Genomic DNA, 23,819 nt, shown 5'->3' on the forward strand with positions numbered 1-23,819 from the left:
GCCATTTTATACACCCGCCTGTTACCGCTGCGTCCCGTGCACGGCCGGTGCTCTGTTTATGCCGCCTCAGGTGCGGCGGGGGGAGCACCCTCACGGACGGGGCGGGGGGACGCCGGGGCTGCACCCCGCGCTCGCCCCTCACGCCCGCCCGCGCGGAGGCGCGGGGACAGGTGCGCGGCGGCGGGCGCCGAGCGCGGCGGCGGGCGGGTCCCGCCTCCCGGGGCGGGCGCGGAGACGGGGGCGGGGCGGCGCGGGGCGGGGCGGCACGGACCGGCCGCGGCGGCGGCGGCGGGAGGGCGCAGCAGGGGCCGCCGCGGCCGCAGCATCGCGGCGCGGTGGCAGGGATGGAGCCCTGGAAGCAGTGCGGGCAGTGGCTGATCAGCTGCAAGGTGCTGCCGCCCAACCACCGGGTGACCTGGGAGACGGCCCAGGTCTTCGACCTGGCGCAGACGCTGCGCGACGGCGTCCTGCTCTGCCAGCTCCTCAACAACCTCCGCAGCCATTCCATCAACCTCAAGGAGATCAACCTGCGCCCGCAGATGTCCCAGGTGCGACGGCCGCGCCGCCCGCGGGGCTCTCCGCGTGCTTTGTCTGCGGCTTCTGGCGGCGTGGAGGGGGAACCGCGGGGTTCGGGAAGTTGGAAGCTCCGCGGCGCTCCGCGCCCGGCGCAGGTCCACGCCGCCGCCGCCGCCGCCGCCGCCGCGGAGGGCGGGCCCGCTCCCGCAGGGCGGTGCGCGTCAGCCGGAGCCGCGGTGGGCCGGACCCCGAGCGGCCCGGCAGCCCCCCGCCGGGCACCTTCCCTGCGCGGTGCGGCCGCCCGGCCCGCGGGCTCGGCTCGGCCCGGCCCGGCCCGGCCCGGCCCGCGGGCTCGGCGCGTCCCGGGCGGTGGGGCGAGCGCGCGGCCGAAGCCGCGGGCCGGCGGCTGCCAGAACCTCCGTGAGGGCGGGTTGCCTGCGGCGGGAGGCGGTTGGGGCGGGAGCCTGCCCGAGCCCCCCCGCCCGGAGCCCCGCGGGCCCCTCACGTTGGGGTGGCTGTGCTGAGGAGAAGTTCCCTGCAGCAGTCCCAGAGCCAGCACTTCAGCGTTTCTGCGTACGCTAATAGTTAATACGAGCGGCTTAGGACACAAATTGACCTCTTGCTTCTGTTTTTTCTGGAGGCACCTAGAGACGTGGGGGGCAGGGGGGCCGGCGGGACCGGGAGCTTGGGAAGCGGCGACGGAGGGAAGGAGCGGGGTCGGTGCCGTTGGGAGTGGGAGGGCGGGCTGGCGTGGCGGAGGGAGCGGAGCCTTGCCCCGGCCGGGGCAGGCCCGGGCAGGGGCGCCGGGGGGGAGCGGGCGAGAGCGGCGGTGGTGGTAGCGCTTGTCAGCTGGCCTTCGCATCTGCGTGCGACCGGTGAAGGTGCATGTTAAAGAGCGATTGGTAACGAGAAATGGTGCTCTCGGTAGCTCGTTGCCTGTGTTGTAGCGTCTTCTTTTTTTCTTCAGACCCTTTTACCTTTAGTTTTTTGAATTGATATTTTGGTTAAATAGTAATGACGTGCATTTCCAAATTTATCCCCTTTTAGACGCGTTTTTTAGTTGGGACTGATGTTCTGTTGCAGTGCCTCCGAAGGCTGGTTTCAGATATCGAGATAAGATTGTATTAATAATTCAATGAGAAGAGGGTCTATGTGTAAATGACTTCCTGTCCAGCTTCGCGCACACCTATGCCTCTGCAGAGCTGGTGGCAGCCAAGCAGATGTTGTGTGAAAGGAAGCTAAGCTGCTGAGCCTTTCATGTGTTTTAAAACATTGAGAAACAGGTACATTGTAACGTTTCCGAGTTACGATTCAGTTTTAGATTTACAGGAATAGAAATTGCCATTCATGTTTAGGACACTGGCAAGAAGCAGCACTAGTAGTGAATTACACTTTTGGGAGGAACATTCTTTGTCCATGTTTACTCACAAAGCCAGTTATTTTCTTTCTTTTTAATTCCTTTTTTTTAGCAGCTATGTTTTAGTACCAGTGGGACATTTTCTGTAAGCCCACAGTGGAAAAAGGGAGAAAACTATCAGGTATATTTCAGCTAGTCAGAATAAAAACTCCCAGAGCGTTGTACTAGATGTGAATGGTATAAAGGCTGTCCCTGCGTACTTGAGAGCTCAAGTGCCTGCTTGAATTGCCTATGCGGAGGCAACACTTTATCTGAGTGACGGAGAGAGGTGGAGAGGGTGGGCTCCTCTGAACAGAAGCAACCCCCTGGTAAGCTCTGTCTCTGCACTGTTCAAACTCTGTGAGAGTTTCAGGACTTGCTAAACTGTACCGCAGCCCTGGTTTATATTTTCATTATAGTTAGATTGATTGCTTTCAAACTGACCTTTTTTCAGTTTAGCTTGCAGAACTATAAATACTTTGTATCTGAACTGTTGGAAATGGTTTCTTGCCCTGCTTAGAATGGATAAAAAGTATGGAAACAGATTCTCATTTTTTTAATGAACTGGAAAGGTATCCTCGTGATATTACACAGTTTTCGGGATAGCTAACTCATTGAATGAACTTCAGTTGGTGATTAATGTTGCTTGTCTGGACCAATATTATTTAATTTTATTTTTGATGGACTAAAACTATGGTAGTCTCCTTATGTCTACTAAAAATAAGTATCAAAATGCTTTGCTGTCTTCTTTCTTAGAGCAGGTTTGGGAATCAAGATTAATATTTATTTCTCTAAGTGTGTTTGAACTATGGATTAGAATTGTAGATCTTGGATTATTTATAATGCATATTTTGAACTTGAGCTTTATATATGTGTAACATAGCTACTGAAATTGTTTCAGAGCTATGACAATTGCCTTATCTGTGTGTCTGCTGTATGCCTGAGGAACCTGCACTCCGTGGTGCTGCAGACCACTCTCTCCAGTGGTGCATTTCTGCCCTATGCTGATTTCACCCTTTAAAGTGGGGGAACTGTTGCTGGATCAAAACCTGTAATGGATAACTCTACGCAGCATTAAATTTGCTGGGAATGTTACCTTTGCTGTCTGCGAGATCAAGATTTGGCCATCATATTGAGGTTCTATGGGGTTTAATGAAAAGCCTCTTGGAGGAGATACTTTCTGCTGGCAAGGATCACTCAGTGAAAATTTCAGAAACTGTTATTAAAAATGTAGTAGGTTGACATTCTGCGAGTTGCTTGTAGTTTGTTGCTAAGACTGTAAAGAGCACTTAGCAGTAACTTATGCTGAAGTCTCAGAGGCTTAGAGATTACTAATTTGGTGAGATCCACTTGGAGTCAAGCCCTAAATTGAGAGTTTTGTCAGAATAATACTTGTCAGTAAATTAATACATTTGCTGCATCATAGGATCTTGGGGTCTTGTAGAAACACTAGCTAACTCTCTTGTTCCTTGTGGGGTAGTGATTTATGGTCATCAGAGGCATGGGATGCCAGAGCAGAGTTGGCGTTAGGATGGAAATAGTCTTGGCCGCTGACTGCGCAGTCCGCCTGAACATGCTGCTGTGTCTGTACTGCTTAGCTGAACCGTTTGTACCTCATGTGGGCCATATCTGTCATCTTCTAGAATTGAGCTGCAGCTCCCATGCTCCCTGATCTGATGTTGTTTTCTGCTGCAGATCTTAGAATGGCTGGGGAGATTCTTACCACACAGTTTTTGAGCCATAAGAACAGAGAATGAGAAGGGTGGATGAAGGCTTCACAAATGGGCCTCACGGAAAGTGGACTGCGTGGTTTTAGCCTTCTCTCTTACTGCTGTTGACATCTGTCAGACCTTTCTCTACAAACCAAGTTTTCATGTCTTGGGGGCTAGTTATAAATGCAGCAGCGCCAAAGAACAGGAAAGTGAGAGATGGTGCCTCAGGCTGACCTGGGAGTAGATGTCAGGCCTCTGACATAAGAGTCAAGTCTCTTCCATTTCATTACATACTTATTTTTTCAGAATGAATGTGGCAGATCAGACATCAGTGACGCTCATCAGCTTTGCTCAGTAGACCTTGGTAACCCCTTAAAAGCTACATGAAAAGTGTAGAGGGATCGTGACTGATGCTGCTGCTTCAGATGATGCTTTTTGGTGGAGCCTAGTTCAGTCAAATAGGAGCACTGTTGCTTTGCTTTGTAAGCACCCGACTGCTGCCGGCTCTCAGGGCAGGAATAGAAACCAAGACTGGCGATGCTCAGCATTGCAACGCAAACATGTGCTTGACCAAATGGCAGCGGGTATGTTCTCTTCTATGGGCTGGCTAGCCCAGGGAACCACATGTGTTTGTCCCACCACCAGCAATGCACCTTGTGTCACAGCTGTTCTCGTGGATGGGCCGTTTTATGCATTTGAAATCTGTGGATTCAGCCTCCCTACCTTTTTGGGGATAACAATGCCTGTGTAAGAGAAATGTCTCAGTGGTTTTAGATTGCAAAACATTGGGTTTAGAAGCTATTTGAATGCTGGCTGGTTTTGTCTGTGTTTCTGTATGTTTATGAAAATATTTATATTTGGTAGTGGAAGTTGTCCTTTGAAGAACAGAAGCTGTTCAGTCAGTTACACTTTCCAGAAAATAAGCCTCAGATGTGAAAGTATAAACCTTGCATATATAAAGGATGAGCAGTGTTGTGGCTTTGCCAATGCATCTTCCACCTCTGGGTTGCCAGATGAATGCTGCCTAGCTCCTGTCTGAGAAGCTGGCGTGTCTCAGTGCTAGGTCCCCTGTGAAAAATTACACATGGGCTTTGTGTGAGATTGGAAACTCTTGGGTTCGGGGACATTCACATGCAGTTGTTTTTTTTTTTTTTTCACTGTGACTGAACAGAACAGGAGAGTGTTGGCTCTACTAAGAGCTCTTGTGTCAAGGTGCAAAAACACTTCGCTGTTTGAACTCCCACAAGCTGGCAACATTAGTTGTTATTTTCAACCAGTGCATGTGCCATCAGAAAAGGAAATTTGGAAGATGGATCAAATAGTGTCTTTTGGCCTTTAACTGTTGGGGAGTCTGCCTGATTCAGACTTGAGAGTTGGTGTTGTGAAAGAGGTTTTATTGCAGGCACCATGTGAAGAAACACTAAACGTTGCAGCTACTGGGAACGGAGCTGGAAGAGGGAATGTGCTAAATGAACTGCAGAGATGTGACTGGTATGCTAGTGCATTGCGGGGTTTCCCCTGAAGTGTAGCATCAATGTCTGACAGTGAGGTGGAGGATGGAGCACTGCAGCTCAGCATTTGCATCTTCCATGGGAGCTGTTCAGTGTAGCAATTCACTTTGCTCAGATGCCACCTCTTGGCTAACGTAGGCTGGTGAAAATAATAAAAATAGAAGTGATCCATAACAGAGAGTACAAATCCTAATGTTTAATCATACAAGAACTTAAATAATTTATCACCAGAAATGTAAAACCTAAACCAACAGATTATGATGGATTTGCAGAAGATGTCATCTGTTTAATGCTTATCTTTTATCTTTAATACTTTGCAAACTAGCTTTGAAATGGTTTTTGCAAGGCATTTAGTTAACTTGTGAGAGACTGCTAAACAGGATAACTGCACTTAATGCAATACTGGCATGGGAGTTTACTAAAGGGGATGTTGACATAAATATTAAAAATAACTATTTCCTATTATTCTAATAAAAATAAACAAAATATCCCTCACTTTGTATTAAAAGTTCAAATGTTTTCTAATTTTAGGGAGTTACTTTTTTTGGTGTGACCATGTAGTCCAAAGGAAGTTCATTATCTTTGTCATCCATGTCATATTTTGGTGTGGCAACTGAGCTTTTGAGCAGGAGTTTATTTTTCTTGGTTACAGTCGTATCAGGTAGCCTCAGGATGTGGGTGTGCCGAGAGACATACCTCTCCGTTTCCTCTGATCCTGCCCTTGGCTTGGAGCTTTCCCATCCCCCACAAATGATAACCATGATCTCCTGCCCCTAACTCGGTGAGCATGCATCCCACCTCTGCAAGCTTCCCGCAGGTGGATACGCTCGCTCGTGCTTTCCCCTATGCGTGCCTGCCCGCAGCCATGCTGCTTGACTTCCCCCCTGCCAAATTTTAGCATAGGACAGTATGCCAAATGTCAGGGTATAAAACTTCGTGTGCAACATAGCTCTGCAAAGGAGGAAAAGGAATTGTCTCTTGACTCTGCTTGTTAGCTAAAAGAGAAAGAGTGGGATGTGAGTGGATGTGCTGACCTCTGCATGAGGATGTGATTTGGCTCTGGGATCTTAGGAGGGACCAGATGAGCTAAATGAGAAAATAAAACTGATACGGAGTGGTGCCTGTGGCCCTTCCCAGGAGCCATGGGATATCAGTAATCTATTTTCCTTGGACAGAGAGATCTTTGAGGGAAGTGGTGTGCAAAATAACTCTTATTCTGTGTTTGCTTGTTATGTTAGGTGCTAGGTTATTGAGTTAAGGAAGTACCACAAAGATGTATTTAGATTAATACGGTTTTTCTGAAACTGCAGAACTTTTTGGGCTTGAACAAGAGTTTGGGAACTGGTTTAGCTTTTATAAGTGTGTAGAAAGAAGAGATGTGTTAAAAAAACCCCCGTCTTCTTGAATTATTTAAACTGACTGTGTATATTCCATGTAATTATTTAAAAAATATTTTTGAACGCTTCAGATTTTTTCAATCTCTTTGCTTACTTGCTGCTACTTTGGTCCCCTCAACTTCTTTATTGCATTTAACTTTATTTCCATGATTCATCTAAATGAAAACTGTATTGGCCATAAGATATATCCATAAGAGGTATTATCTATAAAAGATATATTTATCCATATGTATGTTATATATACATATTTTATACATGTTGGACTTGGTAAAATATTTTGAACAAATTTTTTGTTCAAAGCAAAACCTTAATATGACCTCTATGCTTTGTGCTAAGAAACACAACTGACAAAGAAGTAATGACCCAGTTTTTCTAGGTAATTCTTGTTACCTTAAGAAGATGGAGAAAATAGTATTTGAAAACTGATGTAATGATTTTTTTTTTTAATTTATTCACAGTGATTCTTTTTGGTTGGGGGAAGGGAAAACTGCAGTTGTACTGTATTGTAAAGCTTTTTTTACATGCTATATTTATCATACAGTTATTAAATGCAGCATATGCACCTTGCCAAGAATTGTCTCAAATGTCCCCTCCTGCACAAAATTTTAGTGTGCTGGAAGCTGTCTAATGTGTTAACAGGAAAAATATTTGTACTGGTTTCTCACAGAGGCTATAGTGTGTGCCAGTAGTGGATAATTTAAATTAATGTCTGTGTATGGTATGCTGCTGTGTTGTGTGGGAGAAGCCAAGTTATTTTCTGAGCCTTGTGTGACAAAGGTGGGAGGCCTGTGGTAGTGGCAAGTTGAAGGACTGCATATGGAAAGAAACTAATAAATCAAAAGGGCTGAAGGGGAGAGAGAAGGATATGTAAGAGGAATATATAAGAAGTAGGAGGAAACAATCAAAAGAAACAAATATGAACTAGAGAGAATGGTCGTGAAAAGTTGGGAAGCTGGACTGAAGGGGGTGTCAGCAAGCAAGACACTTGGGGATTTTGAAAGAGGACAGGAAAAATCGTTTAAGATTTATCCCAAGGTAAGTACAGAAAACCAGTACAGTCTTGGATATGCTGTGTTACTCTTTAATGATAACGGCATTATCATTTAATGGTGGCGTGCTGGTCTCTGTTATAATGTACTGCCTTAGGACTGTGAGGCCCAGGAGGTTATTTATCAGGCTGCAGCACTGCACATCAGCATGCGTTAGTACAGTATGTTGGTACAATTTGTGCAGTGGTGAGATAGAAGATCTTCGATTTCTCACCCGCATCCCTTTCCTCCTCTCCTTTGAAGGTCAAAAGAGTTTATTAAATTGTGGGTGTAAAGGCTAAATCACAGGTGTGAAGAAGGAAATACAGAGGGTACAGAGGGAAAGGGCTGCAAGGTGAGAGGCAAGGCAGCTGCTGGTGGGCAAGTGGTGAGGGGGAAGACCCTGGAGGGAGGGAGCGTGGTGGTGCATCCATTGTGGTTGTGCCAGTGGGGACACAGCAGCTCCTGGCCCTGGCATAGCTGAGCCTGGGCTTGACTGGCGCGGGCACTGGGGAGAAGGGTTAACTGGGAGCAGCAGCTACCAGGCTGGTGAGAGGCATGGGCAGGAAGAATTTTCAGAACATGATAAAACAGAGGCAGGGAGGGAAAGAGACTGTTTTCTGCTGAAGTGATGTTTGCTCCCTGACCAGCAGCTCACCCAGATGGAATAGGACAAGTATCTGTGGCTGCAGAGGAAACCTGCTGGAGTGTGCTTCCCTCCGTACACCTGCCGTGTGCTGGGGAGAGGAGAGCTCGCATCCAGACATGAAGGGGTCATTGCCTGTCACAGGCAGGGAATCCTGGCTCATGCCCTGCATTGCATGGGTATCTCTGAATACAGAGGAAGATGGATTGTTTTATTAGGTCACTGACAGTTTTATCTTCTTTAAGTTTTACTTCATATAGAGGTGTCAGTTTTTGAACTCGTTCCCCCCAGTATTAAAATTGTGTTTGTAGTTCTTTAAAAACCAAACAAAAAACCCCATCAAAACCCATTGACTTTTATTCTTGTTTCTGTTGCTCCAAAACATCATTGTGGTACTTCCATATTATTCCATAATACTCCATAGCAATGTTTTGTACTACCTTACACCATGTTATTTCAGTATTTCAAAAATTGTATTTCACAGAGAAGTAGGAATTGATGTGTACTTTGTCAAATCGGCTATTAATTTTTTTCCCTGCACTTTCCAGTTTACTTGGCATCACCTGGATCTACCTTTTCTTTCCTCTTATTTTACTTTGACAAGCCAAGTTTAAGACTTCAGGTATTGTGAAATACCAGCTGTTTGCTAAGACTTGTGATACGTAAAATGCAATCTGAACTGACATCTCTGTACTAAGGTTTTGAATGTTTATATTTAGGAGAAAGATGTTCCCTTAAAGCTCAGTGAATGCTATTGGCTCCAGTTGAACGCATTGTCAAGTGAGAACATAGCTTTTAGAAAAATATCAGTCATTGAGCCTTTCTTTCATCCTATATTAAATAACAATAGTGAATGTCTTGGTAACATAAACACTGAAGGACTATCAACAGGATATTTGATTCTTTATATATTCAGAACGTGAAACCTTAGTCACAAATAGTGTAGTACAGTGGTATCATAGCAATTTGTATAAAAGCCACTCGTGCTATTTAAAACACTCTCGCAGACCTACAGGTATGAACTGATGTAATTGGGAAAATAAAGTTCAGCTGTCTTTGTATTACATTCCAAAATATTTTGGGCCTGTAAATTGCCTTTACAGAATTTTATTTTATAATTGGTTAGTAGGCATTAATTTAATCTGTCATTACCTATTTTTCACTAGTTTTATCCCTCTAAAAATCTCTTGAAAGTTATTTTAAATGATATAGAGAATATGGTATGATTGCCTCGCAGAAGCAAACAAAATGTATATTTGACGATGTTGTTATAATCAAATGTTTTCTGAAAAAAACAAAACATAAAGCATTTTTTTTTTTAGAGCATTTTTTAAACTGGTGAAACTTAGCAGGACAAGATGATTTGTATTTCCAAAATCCTTAGATATGTCCTTTAATCCTGACACCATCAAATTTACCTATTTGTTTCTGTGTTGTGTAATGGTATATACTGTATAATCTATACTTAGGATACTTTGTACCATTGCTTGTTCCTACATTCGCATTGTTTCTACAAGGAAAGAAGCCTTATAGTCCACTAAAGCAGAATGATTAGAGCTTGGCCCTTGAAAATTTTGACTGTCAAAGTAGCGTCACTTCACTGTTATGCAGGAATTTGATGCTAAAAAAAATTAATGCATTGTTTTGTCTGCCCACACTCTAATAGTGTAATAATGACAGCACCATCACAGCCTCTGTAATTCCTTGTGCTTTGCTTGCATGTTGGCAGGCAAGATTTAAATTATACTTAGATATTTCAGTGATTGACTTCAAATTCCCACCAACTACTACCCCATGTAGCACTGATGCCTTGTATCAACTGATAAAAGGCCGTGAGGGCCATGCTATTTTTCCCTCTGAATTCCTCAGGATCTATGAGTAAATATGTCTGATTCCAGTGCAGAGATGGTTAAAAGTAGATGGAGGACCACACCTTCACTGCAGTAACATGCCTGTCAGATTTTAGGTGTCTCTGGATGGAGGTATGGTGATGATATAGTCCTACGATGTGAACTGTGACTCAGGGTAAACACCCATTAATCCTACTTACCTCTGTAGGATTTAGATCAAGCTTTGAATTTCTTTTGTCTGGAGAATAAGTGAAAGTAGGAAACACCAGAGAGAATGTTCAAACTATTGCTATTGCCTGTAGCTTCTTTTACTCTCAAAAGAGGAAGACTGAGTCTCCCTGAAGTGCCCTTGCAGGATGCTGCCTTTGGGCTCATGGTCAGTTGGTGTCTGGTTGGTTGAAAGGGGATTTCTGCCAAGCTTTAAAAACCTAGCTTGTATTTAGGCAGATATTTTGAAAATCTCTTCATGCTACTTTATGGATCAAGTTTTGCATTTCAGAGCAGTACCGGTTTTGCTAAATTGCACCAAGTTGCGTGAGGAAATACTTAAGTTTCACTTTCTCTTAGTGGATTACCCTCCATGCGTGTGCACAAAGTGACGCAGGATTTCAGGTTGTGTCAAATACTTCTCTGAATTGGCAATTGCTTTTTTTTAAATATTGTTGAAAATTCCTGCTGAGCTTTGATTTCACACCTTCCTTTTCTCTTATTTTTTTGTGGATCTTGCTTAGGTTTTGGGATGCTTGATACAAAGTAATAGTTTTTGGGCCTTACCCAGAGGGCTCGTTTGGGCTGTGAGTGTGTCCTCTTAGGGCTGTTTGGCTCTAGTGAATTCCTAGAGCATTTTCAAAAGTGGAGAATATGTTAAAACCTTAAGCGGTCTTTAACAGGTGTGTAAATGTACTGATGTTTTATGGGAGCCCTAAATGGGGTTCACTTGAGATGTTTTGTTTTGAGTTCTGCCTGTTCCCATTATGTCCTGATCTTCTTTTTATCCATCACGAAGAGGGCAGTGTGAATTGACCCACTGCTTTGCCTTGATGTGAATCACTACAAGTAGTCATGAGAAAGTTATTCAGGGTCTGTGTTCATTTAGTTAGCAGTTGTGGCTGGCAGCACTGAAAATGGTGATGCATCTTCTCTGTGGATTGTGCTGAGGCCACTGATATCACTGTAAAGTATGCTGAACAGATGGCAATCTTTGTAAAAACTGAGGTTTAACTCCACATTTGTTGTTCTCAGTGAAGCCTTTAAGTGATATTGTTGGTTAGAAGGACTGTGCCTTAGAAAATGCTTGTAGCTATTGTCTCTGTGCTGTTGCAGGTTTTATGAAGTGTTATGGAAATGACTCCAGTAATCCTATTGGAATGCCTCTATAGTTGTATCGGAGTCCTATAGACTTCCCTTCTTGTGGAAGACCCTGGTAAATTGATTAGATGAGATGAAAGCCTTTGCTGACTGGGACCCGTGTGATTTGCATGAGAATACAGACATGGTGATGGGAGAGGATGTGGATGTAGGAATGGCTGAACCATGCTGGGAACAGGGGGCTGCTCTTCATAAGACACTCCTGAGCAGCAGACTGGAATGTGTTTCAGATTTGTGTGTCTTCCCAGCTATGATTGCTCAGATTCATGGATCCCTGGGGAATCTGCTTAATTTAAATTATCTGCATTCTCTTTTCTGAGAATTTAGGTTTTTGTAGCTTGTATACCCCATAGCACATCATGTTATTTCAAGAGCACAAAGCTATAGCAATAATAAATGTAATGTGAATTTTTTTCTAGTGTTAAAAATACCTATTATGAAATGAAGAACATCTCTTGCAGTTGTGTGTGGAGTTCCCAGTTACAATGACAAGTAATCCCAGAGATTGGTTGGGTTTTTTTTGTTTTTTTTTTTAAGAAATTGTAAGTTGTTTGCCATGGCTGGTGGGAGGAACGTAAGAAAACAACTGCTAATTAAAAAATTCCTGAAACAAGAGGGAGTGTATTTTGTAATGTTTTCTCTTAGCACACCTTGCTAGGAATAGGCCTGAGGAGCAGATCCTTCTTCTATCAGTATTATAACAGTTGCTGTGAATTCATGTGGCCTCTGATTAGCAGGGAAGAAAGGCTGAGATGTGCTCCTTTGGGACAGAACTGGTGTTTTATGGGGTTTCTCTCTGTAGGTCTCCTGATGGTGGTTGTCATATTAATTAAGGACTTGGTCTTTCTGGCTTAGAACTCATTGCCATTTCTATGCTATGGGAAGGCAGATGTGGGGAATGGTTCTCTAAGTCTTAAAAACGGTTTTCAAAATTTGTGGTTCAACATGCAGGACCACAAATATATTTTGCTAAAAGGTTTATGTTTGGAAATAAGACTCCTAAGTGATGTATCTTTTTCATTCCAGTGAGGAACAGTGATTTCCTCCAACGTTGTTTGTAAAATTTGTGGTGGAGCAGGAAAATTAGTCCTCAAAATGTTTTGCAGGAATGCCATTCTTGAGAGATGTTCTTTAAACTATTTGGAAAAGCAATGCAGGAATATTTAGCTTTTCCTGTTTTGTGCTGAATATCATTAGAGTTTGACCTCAGAATCCAGTGTTTCAATAAAGTCACGTTAAAGTTTAATGAACTTAAAATGCCTTTCATCTTGATTTGAAAGAGCAGCAGATTTTGAAATGTTAGGATTTCTGTAGAATACTTAATTTTCCTGTCAGCTCTGTTAGTGACAACCTCTTTTCAATTTTCCCTGTTTCTCACATTTTTCTACCTTCATTCAGGTGGTTTGATCTTATCCATCAGAAACCCAGACTGCTCTGTGATCAGTAAGAAGTATTGCTCTGACAGGTCTGGGCTTTCTTTTTCAAAAATTTTTTTTTCTTTCTTTCCTTCTTGTCTTTACTTCTCCCTCATTTTGACTCATCTCAGTTCTGCAGCTTGTTCTGTGCTTGTGCTCTGTCCTGTCAATCTGGATTATATTACTTTCACCTTCTCCAGTTGCCTTCCCCGTCCCCTCATATTTTCTTCTCCCTTCAGTGCATCTGTTTCCTCTTTCACTTCTTTCCTGATGCTCTTTCTTCCTTTCAGCTGTTTTTCCTGCCCTGTTGTCTTCACTGTTCCTGTTGGCCTCATCCCTCCGCAAATCCTCTGAAATCTGTTTCCTACATGGATGAGAGTGTCTCCCCTCCGGAAGCTGCTTCCTGTGTAGGTGAGAGTGCTGGGCAGGAAGGCTCAAGTGGAAGTTATGCTGTTAGGACCAGTGAACACAGGGGTTTCAAGGGACCAGACAGTGCTTCAACAGCAGTTGCATGTTGGGCTGTTTTAAGCTGCTTTTCAGTGACTAATTTTCATAAATTGTGATTGCTTTGAATTTACCCATTATTTAAAAAATTCTGCCTCCGTCCTGTTGCAGTCAGACGTTTCCAACATACGTGAACGTGTCCCCAAAATTGTTTTGCTGCTTGCTACAGGTGACAGGGCAGACCACTCTAGTGGGGAGCAATGAGGATGAATGCTAGTGCTGGGAGTCTGCAGGGTGAATCAGCCACTGTTGCTAGAAACTTGTTCTTTTCAAAGGCAGCATCACTTGATTCCTGCCCTTCCCACCAACCTCTGAAGGTTTGTGCCACAGTGTCAGTGCTTGAGCAATAATTTTTCTGGGGTTGTGCCCTGAGGGAGCAGGTGGGGATGGGAATGGTAGTTATTTTTAACCACTTTTCAGATTGATTATATATGTTGCTTGCAAGGCAGAAATAGCCAGCCCTGCTAGCCAGCATGCTCATCCTGCAGCTCCCTTGTGTTGGGCATCAATCTCCATGGTTTCTTCCTCTCTTTTTCCAGTAAGCTCCACTTGCTCTTCAGGGGCTGACAGACATGATAATTTTATTTCTGCTTCCCAGGCTATAGGTGAGAGAACTATTTATACTCAAGGTGAAACAACCACTACAACTAAGTATCTGTATTGTGAGATAAAAGCATTTGCAACACTATGGTGTCCCTGAGGGATTACCTTGATAGCTAATGGAAACTATAAATCAGGTTAGATGGAAATTTAAGAATAACTTTATCAGAGATTACTTAGAAACTCTTTTCTATTTTATTCAGACTACAGTTTGTTTCTTCAGGTTTCTGGAGTTATGCTTGCTTGCTTTCTGTGGATGGACACAGTTTATAGGCCTGATACAATTCATAGGCATTGCAGGCAGAGAAGGAGGTGATGCCCGGCTGGGTACTCCACCAAAGTCTGTGGATGTGCTGTAATTGAAAGCTCAGTAGGGTCAAGGTGTAAATGGTCAGTAACTGTCCTGTAAACAAGCACCTCTTGTCTTGATTTGTTCACATCATTTCTCCCCTTGTGAGGGTGAAGCAGTTCAATATTACCGTTTGAGAGGTTTTTTTTTTTTAAGGCTCTCATGGAACTAAATTAAAATTTTGTCATGCAGTTCCTGGTTTAATGGGGAACATGTATTTGAAGAATAATTATTGTGACATTCATCCTACTATGCTGGCTGATTTTATGGTTTTACATAATTTGAAGTACTAGAGCAGCATTAAACTATTTGTTTCATGATGAGATGCTGATGAGAATTTAATTCAGGTCAGCGATTTTTTTTTTTTTTTTTTTTTACTTCAGTATTGGATCCTTCATAACTTCAGAATCATTTTCCTCACATGCCCCTTCAGAACTGAAATATATTTCGAGGAAGGAGGTGGCTTTTGCTTAGTTTTCTAGTTGCATCAATGCCTTCCATCATCAAAGTTTTCCACTGTAAAGCCTGGCCCACTCTTTTGTGCTTCCTTCAACTTTATTCTCTTTTTGTAGTTGTGAGAGTGATTTTTAACTAGATAAATACCTTTAAAAATTTGTTGTACTCTTTAATTTAGTCATATTCTTTTTCCAGCCATTATCATGTCTCTGTATTCACTTATCGATGTGCTTAGTTTTCTAAGTCTCTGTCTGTGCAGGACAGGAGTGACTGTGCTGTTTTACTTCTCTTATGGGGATGCTGCCCATCCTGTATCACCTACACCTTTAGCCTGTTTCACTGAATTCCTGATGCTTGCTTCTGTGGAGTTTTCTCATTTTCAGTACGATTCCCTTTTCCTGTAAACAAACATGTTAGGCGTGGGCTATCACATTGTGAAGGTATTTCTGCATTTTTAGGAAGTAATGCTGTACCCTAGTCTGTGCCTCTGTGTGTTTTTTTTGTTTGTTTTTGTTTTTTTTAAATATTATTGATAGAAAGTTTGTTCATGTCCCAGGGGAACGTAAACTAGGGATCTTGAGTGGCTACAGATTCACTGGAAGGACGCATGATGACCAGGTACTTTGTGGGTTTTTCTGTAAACATTAGAAAAATTATTTCAGTTATGTCTACTCCCTTAGTATTAATGATAACACACTGTTGGTTGCCTTAGGATGATTAAAACCTTCTTTGGAGGTAGAAGTCTTCCAAGAATTAGAAGGAAGGAAGAAATAAATGAATGGCAGATGTTTCCTTTTTTTCCAGCTGGCTTTGAAATGGGTATGATTTTTTTTTTAACTCATCAAAACTCAAGTTTTCAAAACAGTAGCAGCTGACAAAAGGAAGCGATTTCCATGTTGTTGTGTTAGGAGGTCCTTGGATGTCCTGTCCGTGTTCTTCAATGTCCTCTTGCATTCAAGAAATTACCACGTTTAGCAGACAGACTGGGCAGTAACTTGACTTGCTTTGACAGAAGTAGAGATAGGACAACTTACTTTTCACTAGTTCTCTGCAGCTGTCAAAAAAAGAATAAAATCAAAAATACTGTCCAGTGGCAAGGCATACTGGTGTTAGAAAGGGAATTTCATTTGAACCAGAGGATCTAAGACTTATTTTCTACTCTAGCTCTCTGATGACATTATAGAGTTGACCTCAAATCTGTTACTTTCAGAAGCAATCGTGCTAATTGATCTCCCACAAAATGTGCTTTGAACATATCTCAAAAGTTTTAAAAGTTTAAAATCTGTTGAAATTGAAACTATTTCTTGCTGGTTAGATCTAGTGTTTTACACAAATGAAATAAAATAATCTATTGTTACATTTATCACTTATTGCTTACACAGACTGATAACTATTACCCCTGATATCCAATTTGATATTTCTGCTTGTTTTTTTACTTAAAAAATAAATTCCATGTAGAGAAGTTGCATCCCTTAACTGTGGTGTTGCTGTCATAAGTGGATAGGGTGGACATAGTAAAAAATAATATAGAAGGTGGACAGTTTCTTTGTTCCTCTGCCATCCTTACAGAGTAATTTTCTCTGCATTACAGAGAACAGACCTCTACGAACTTTAGTTTGCATTGCTGATTGCTGGCAGTGTTACACATTTAACAGGCTTTAGCAGATGTTTGGATAACTTGTGTCTCCACAACTTAGACTGCTGTCCCTTTCTGCCCTGAGGAGACTTTTGAAGCAGGTGGGAACGCTTGAGCAGAGTGGCGATGGGAGAGTTTGCCAAGAATATGTACAAAGAGGCTCGCCTCCCGATGGGATGGCCTCTGGCTGGTAGTGGATCTTGATGAAGGTTTTGGTAGACCTGTGAGTCATGTTTAGAGGATGTCAGTTGTGCGTGGCACAGCCGTTCTCAGCCGAGGAACAATGAGTCACAAACTTGTGAGTTTCCAGTCCTTGGTATAGAAAATACCCATGTAGCTGCTCTTGTGGTTTCATTTAGAAGTAAATGAGCAGTGCAAAAATTAAATAATTAGGCTTTATGCTTCAGATCCCTGCTGTATACTGACTTCTGGTCTTTTTTTAAAAAACACATATTGAGAAATAGCATATTATTGTCACAAATGGAGAAATGCTAGTTTCTGAAAAAAGCAAACAGGATCTTAATACAAATATTTCCTGAATAATACAGCCACAAAACTAGTTGCAAGGGTCTATTCTAATTGTTTTGCCTATTTACTCTCCTGCCCTTGTTTCACATAACTTCACCTCTGATCCATTCAGAAGGATGTTGCTGAATAATTTTTTCTGTCTAGTTGTTCACACTATATTATCTTCTTTCAACGAATCGAACAAGTTTGTCTTTTGTTACAGGGACTCTGTGCTGCTATTCTGCTTATCTGACTTACACCGCAAGGTATTCTTGCTTTTTATTGTGTCCGCTTGTCGGAAAATCGCTCTTATTACTTGTCCTGTGCAGAGAACTATCTCCATAGAGAGGCAGAGAAAGATCTGTCGTCGTTATAAATTCCCAGTTACAAATTGCATATATATTGAGTTTGTTATTCTTTCTAATCTCCACCTGCTTTGTTGTCTCACCAAGCTATTATGCCTTTTAGAAGACAGTAACTGGTCCATGACTGTATTGTATTTTACTTAGATTTCATTGTATTTAGTTGAATAGTCTGTAGAACAAAATAATACTAAACAAAATCTAGGCTTCCTAGACATTTTTACAGCTTAGCTCCAATGTTTGCATTCAATATGTTATTTAACAAAACACTTAAGGAATCATTTGTGTTGAAGTGATGCTCTGTTAGGCAATTTAGTTAGCTGATGCTGGTTCAGAGGTCTGAAAGTATGTTATAGCAGCTGTTTGTATTGCTTTTGTATGTGTTCTTTTGTGTAATAGGTTTAAAAAAATATTTGCCTACAGCTTGCAGGCAGATGCTTTCACTGCCGCTACGTTATGTTGCTATGTTTTCCTTTATGTATGCATCAGTGCCAAGACCAGTAATAGGTTACTGCTCATGCAGATTTTTTTTTTGCCATGACAAGAATGACTGTTGATTTTTCTGTAGATTTGTGCAAGTAGCCAGTATCTTGCTACAATTTGGCATGCGTTTTTTAACTTAATTTTGTTGATGATACTAAATTTAAGATGATAGGGATGTATTTATAAAACCAAGTTAAATTCTGTGTCCTGGTAGCATACACTGTTACTAAAATAGTAAATAATTAATTTGTTCTATGTGTATAAGCACTTTATGATTTTAATAGGATTAATTTTATGAATAGAATAGGCTGGATCCAGCCCTCTTCACTAAGTTCAGAAGACGAGCAAAGCACTGTGTGAGGACCTCCTACATTAGTGGTTCTCAGGTCCCCTCTATGGTAGAACAGTTCTGGCACTGATGTGTGTATTATTTGTAAATTTAAGAGGGATGAAGATATGAGCATGAAACTTACGGTAACCATTTATGCAGCCTTTCAGGGATGGGGAATACCTTTTACAGGTGTTTTTAACAATGGTTCAGGAAATTCGCTTTTCGTGAGGTCACCAATATATGTGCAGTGTTGTTCTGAAGTCATTCAGCTGGAAGTCAGTAGCTTAAAGACTGGGATGACTTCTTTAAACTACTTTAAAATTATCCTTAGCACAGTTCATCATCTACAGACACATGGAATAATGTGGCAGAACTCAAAGCACATTGTACTTTTATAACTGGAATTATTATTTTGGTAGAATATTCTGTAGTTCTTTTCCCAAGGTGATTGCATAGCAAGAGAGTGAAAATACCTGGTGGCAAGATAGTTGTGTATGATAAGGTATTGGTGGCAGAGTACCCCGGGTGGTTAAGTGGAGCGCTGTCATGCGTGACATCCCATTCTGCCCCCTGCTCTGAACAGCTGCTCCTGGGCTTTATCAACACCCCTTGATTTTGTAATCTATATTGCAGGTACTGCCAATACACAATAACAATAAACCTTTTTGCCAGTTTGCTGGTTGCATTTTGCACTGCTGAAGGATTTAATTATGGGATCTGAGATGGTGCACTGGAGGCTGTGTGGAGGTGTTAACCTTGCTCTGCATCTTGGGCTCCATGCTGCTCTCTTGTTGAAAAGGCAGCTTTCACGTGTGGTCTTATATGATCTCCCATGGACTCTAACTGTTAAAGACTGAGGACCAAATCTTTTAACAATTATGTTGGGTTCTTTACTGAACCTGCCTTTATGTTGGTTCTAATGAGCTGTTTGAAACAGCCATCTATATTATGGTAACTTAAGAATAATTTTCTTAATTGAATTTGAGAAAAATGTGATATTAGTATCTTAAGACTCAGCACATAGTATGGCTCAGTAATGCAGACTTCTCATTGGCGCCCACGTACTCCATTTAAAACACTGATTGTACTGTAGTAAATTGCTCAGTAGACAGAGAGTCAGGATAATTCTAACTTATACTCTGCTGCAGAGCTTTCATAGTATTCAGTTTATTCACCATTTGATTGATTGTTTTGGGCTATCTAAAAAATACTGGCTTGTGCTCTAGAATTTTAATTTTAAATTTTTTTTTCTTCTTTTCATAAATATCCTTCCTTCTCATGAGACCATGCTCATGGTTATGTTTTACTTTGTGAGATGCCAAATTGACATCCTTTGAAATAAAGTTTTGGACTGTTTGTCGGTGTACTTTGAATGTTACTGTGAGGCAAGGCATCAATACAATTCAGCCATGACATAAAATGGGCCACATATAGAGGTGACAGTTGAATTTCCATGAGCATTCGCTCATTTGCCACTGCTGAGATGTTCACAGATGTTAATTCATACTAGTGGAAGTAGGTGTTTATGTGATTTTTGACACATATCTCACACAAATTTGGGCTGCCTGCAATGATGCCTTTCATTTTGGCAGACAGCTGGGGTGAGCGAATGCAGCTTTTTAGACAACAAGGGCCAATGATGATGTACAGCTGAAACATTTTACATCAGGTTTACCTTTCATTGTTTGTCAGCCTTCTTAAGGAAAGAGACCTGTGGCAGCTTCATAAGGAGTCACATGATTTTAAGTTCATGTTGTAAATTAATGTTGCTGATGGTAGAATTTGTTCTAAAACTTAATGATTCTTGCATTATATCGATATTTCACTTTTAATTCCTTAATTAGGAAGGTTACATGTCACTGAAGAAATGGAGTGCAGTTTGCCTAACACTGGCTGGATTTCAAAGTGACCCTGTGTGGAAAACACTTGTGGGTACAAAGACACTAGTCTCTACATTTTTAGAGTTGTATTTTAACTGACTTTTCCCTCAGAGAATTTTTGGAAGTTGAGAACTATTAAATGTTTTTGTGTCCTGTTTATCACAGGAATTGCAGTCATGGATCAAACCACTGTTTCATCTACTTTGATATCTCATCATCATCCAGACCAGGTTCTTCAGAGATCTGTGGAGGGTGTAGTACCCAAGGGTTTTTGCAAAGTGTGTTTGCAGAGGCTTGTTTTGTGCCCAAAACATTCATTATGCTATTATGCATTATGCTTATTATGTTATTGCAGCCTACTGCATAAGCCACAGTGCTCCTGTATTATGTAGTTATGGTCTCTTGTTTTAAAAATGATGTAATAAAATGAGAAAGGTGCAGGAAAGGGCAGTAGAGGTTTTCAAAGGTATGAAACAATAAGGAACAGCTCACTAGAAAAAGATTTTTCAGCTTTGAAAAGAGGCAACATAGGGGGAGAATATGAGGCCTGAGGAAAGAGAAAATTACGTCCTGTCCTTTCCAGTGTGGAAACAGAGGGATATCCAATGGAAGAAGTAGGTAGCATGTTCACAGCAAGCAAGAGGTGATACTTCTTCACCAAACTGAATTCAAGTGTGGTGTTCTAGTTTTTTTTTTTTTTTTTTTTTTAAAAACCAACAACAACAAAAACAAAACCCCAAACTTGAAATGGTGTGTGGTCTCTGTAGTAGCTTTTAAATATTTCCAAAAACCTGTGTCTTTAACACTGAAAGTGTTTTTAACTCTCATTTAAGGTAATGCAGTACTACAAATGACTGAACCAAATAAAAAACAGTCTTAGAAATCTAAATACATCTTTCCTCTGAAAGACTTGCTGTAGTACGTAAGATAAAGCATCAGAGTTTTAGAACATTGTAATTATTTATGGAATAAATGGTATTAAACAGTTTTCCTCACTGTAGGTTGAACGACATATATTTATTTTACTTGAAATATCTATGTTTCTATACTTAGTGTGGTTCCTGCAGGTCCTGGGGTGACACCATCTGTTTGAGAACATGTTCTCAGAGGCGAGGCGTGTGCTGGCTAAAATCACTGTCTGCGTGGAGTTGTGTATTTAAATCTCATTGACAAAATGAATTGTAGTATAGTACCCGTCTGCTTTTAATACTGCTTTACCTGGTCTGTGTTATCTAGAAACATTAAATGTTTGTGGAGTTGTATCACCTTAGGCTTCCCATTTTCCTGGTGTGGTCAACGGAAGTCTCTGAAGGTCTAGGTGATCCAGGCAGCAAGGTCTCTTGAACTTGCATGAATGTCTGGGCTGAGGCCTCACGTGACGAGGGGAACGAACGGCCTTGTGGTTCCCCTCACTGAGCCAGGTATTTCGGAAGGTTATGGTTTGTGGATGTTTGGGATGGCCTGTCCCATCCTGGCCAATTTTATCAGCTGCTTAGAAGTTGTTTCCTAAACCTCTGAAGTATAAGGCCTGCTGGGGCGCTGGAGGATTTTGCATCCAGTCGGGTCTTTTGTCTTTATTCTGGCTAGTGTTCAGCCTGTCTGCGTTGTACGGGTCCTGACAGGCTCGCCGGGAAGTAGTCGGCGAGGTTTGGCAGGGTGGGTGGCTGCGGGAAGGGTGGCGTGTGGCCGAAGGCCTCCAGTGGCAGGTGGAGGTGAGCTGCCATGGCGGAGGCCGGCCTAACTGCCTCCCTCCCGGCAGGTCTGGCTGTCCCCGGGGCTGTCCCCGGCAGCCGCCTCGCGGGCCCTCCGTAGCCCAGCAGTGCTGCTGGGAAGGTCAGCAGAGCAGCACAGGCCGTGGCGGTCAGCGTGCTGATGGTGTCCTGCCTCTCACCACGTCAGTGCAGTGGCCTAATGACTGGAAAAGGAGGAGGCCCTGTTCCCACCCTGCCCAGCTTTTTGATATGTTAGGAAGAGGAGTCGTTTTTCTGCAGGTTTATAAATAAATTTGTATTACTATGTAATGTAATTAGATTACTTATACAGTAATAACCATTTATTTGTAATGTAGTGGAATCAGTGTTCCCTATTTTTAATCACATTTAGAATTCGTCTTGCTTTAATCTTTACATATGTGCTGAAAGCTTATAGTTTAAGACATTTCAGAGGTGAAATCACCTGAATACATACATTAAAAAACCATTCAGATAACAAATTATTTTTTCCATTAACAATGGAATAGCATGCGAAGGTAGCTGCTGCTTTTTCTATCCAGTTACTGTAGTTTAGGTGGTTACACAAATTTGTATTATAAACTTGTATGACTTTTTTTCCTCACTGTCGTGACAGAGAGCAATACAGATTTTAGGGCCATCCTCCTCTTCTTTTACTTCAATATGAGGCAATGGGGCAGAAAGCCCCTCCTACAGAGTAGGACAAAACCCCCTTGTTAAATAGTTAAAAGTGTTGAGCTGTTTTGCTTTCTGCCTTGGTTTGATTATTTAGTTGTTAGAAGAGCTCAACACTTGGTCTGAGCCTTGGCTTCACTGAGGACAAAAATGCAGGTGGAACATCTGGTGCTCGCTCAGTGAACTTTCTGCCACACCCTAGCCTGGGTCCTTTTATTTTACTACTGAACAGAAAAAGATGATGTATCTGGTACCCATTGCTCTACTTAAAATTGCCTGTGAATCTGGGACCATGTCCTGGTTTCAGCTGGGACAGAGTTACTTTTCTTTCTAGTAGCTGGTATGGTGTTATGTTTTGGGTTCAGTATGAGAAAGATGTTGATAACACACTGATGTTTTCAGTTGTTGCTAAGCAGCATTTACACTAAGTCAAGGCTTTTTCAGCTTCTCATGCCCAGCCAGCAAGAAGGTTGGAGGGGCACAAGAAGTTGGGAGGAGACACAGCCAGGACAGCTGACCCAAACTGGCCAAAGGAATGTTCCATACCATGTGATGTCATGCCCAGTATATAAACTGGGGGGTGTTGGCCTGGGGGGATCGCTGCTTGGGAACTAACTGGGCATCGGTTGGCGAGTGGTGAGCAATTACATTGTGTATCACTTGTTTTGTATATTCCAATCCTTTTATTATTATTATTGTAATTTTATTATTGTTATTATTATCATTATTAGTTTCTTCCTTTCTGTTCTATTAAACTGTTCTTATCTCAACCCACGAGTTTTACTTTTTTTTTTTTTTTTCCCCTCTCGATTCTCTCCCCCATCCCACTGGGTGGGGGGAAGTGAGTGAGCAGCTGCGTGGTGCTTAGTTGCTGGCTGGGATTAAACCATGACAGACCAGTAGAGCAAACTCTGGATTTGCTTTTAATAGATTATTCATTGTTACTGGGAAATGCTCAAATGCAATACATGTTGTAACAAAGACTGCAGAAGCATCTAACTTTCTCAGCCTGGTAAGTAAGATGGAGCTCCATGCAAGTGTATGATTAATTAGAGCAGTTAAGAGTTTGATTTCCTTCCTCAGCTTTGGAGATCCAAACTGTATGGCATTCAGTGCATGAAAGATGACATTTGGTGCCAGGTCAATATGTTGAAGCTCCAGAGAATATCACAAAGTGTATAAATGTAGTCAGTCCACTCTGTGACCACTGAGTTTTCACTTCCAGTCCTGCAAATTTATTGTTGGAGTTTGTTTTTCATTCATGGCTGTTCCCACTGGTTTGTGGTTTGGGCTTCTGGACTTAGCTGTTCTACTTAATTGACTTGCAATCCTTGAGAAGTGTTCTCTGAATATAACAGAAACCCCTGTCCTTGCCATAGAGAACATGGTCTAATAAACTGCAAACCTGAAGTGACACACCAGCAAAAATAGAACAGTGGATTTTTAAAGTAGGTAACTAGATGACAG

At 42.1% G+C, this 23,819-nt stretch overlaps 1 protein-coding gene across 4 annotated transcripts in view; it reads left to right on the top strand.

The window, feature by feature from the left end:
* Window positions 1-278: 278 nt before the first annotated feature.
* The window catches only part of VAV3 (vav guanine nucleotide exchange factor 3), a 180,887-nt gene continuing 157,346 nt past the window's right edge, over window positions 279-23,819 (top strand). For all 4 annotated transcript variants that reach the window (XM_069789456.1, XM_069789460.1, XM_069789459.1 and 1 more), the window contains exon 1: window positions 279-548. In XM_069789456.1, coding sequence (XP_069645557.1) covers window positions 345-548 — 204 coding nt within the window. In that variant the 5' untranslated portion in view covers window positions 279-344. The remainder of the gene's footprint in view (window positions 549-23,819) is intronic.

The sequence above is a fragment of the Haliaeetus albicilla genome, chromosome 8 (assembly GCF_947461875.1).
Source record: "Haliaeetus albicilla chromosome 8, bHalAlb1.1, whole genome shotgun sequence".
NCBI classification, from domain to species: Eukaryota; Metazoa; Chordata; class Aves; order Accipitriformes; family Accipitridae; genus Haliaeetus; species Haliaeetus albicilla.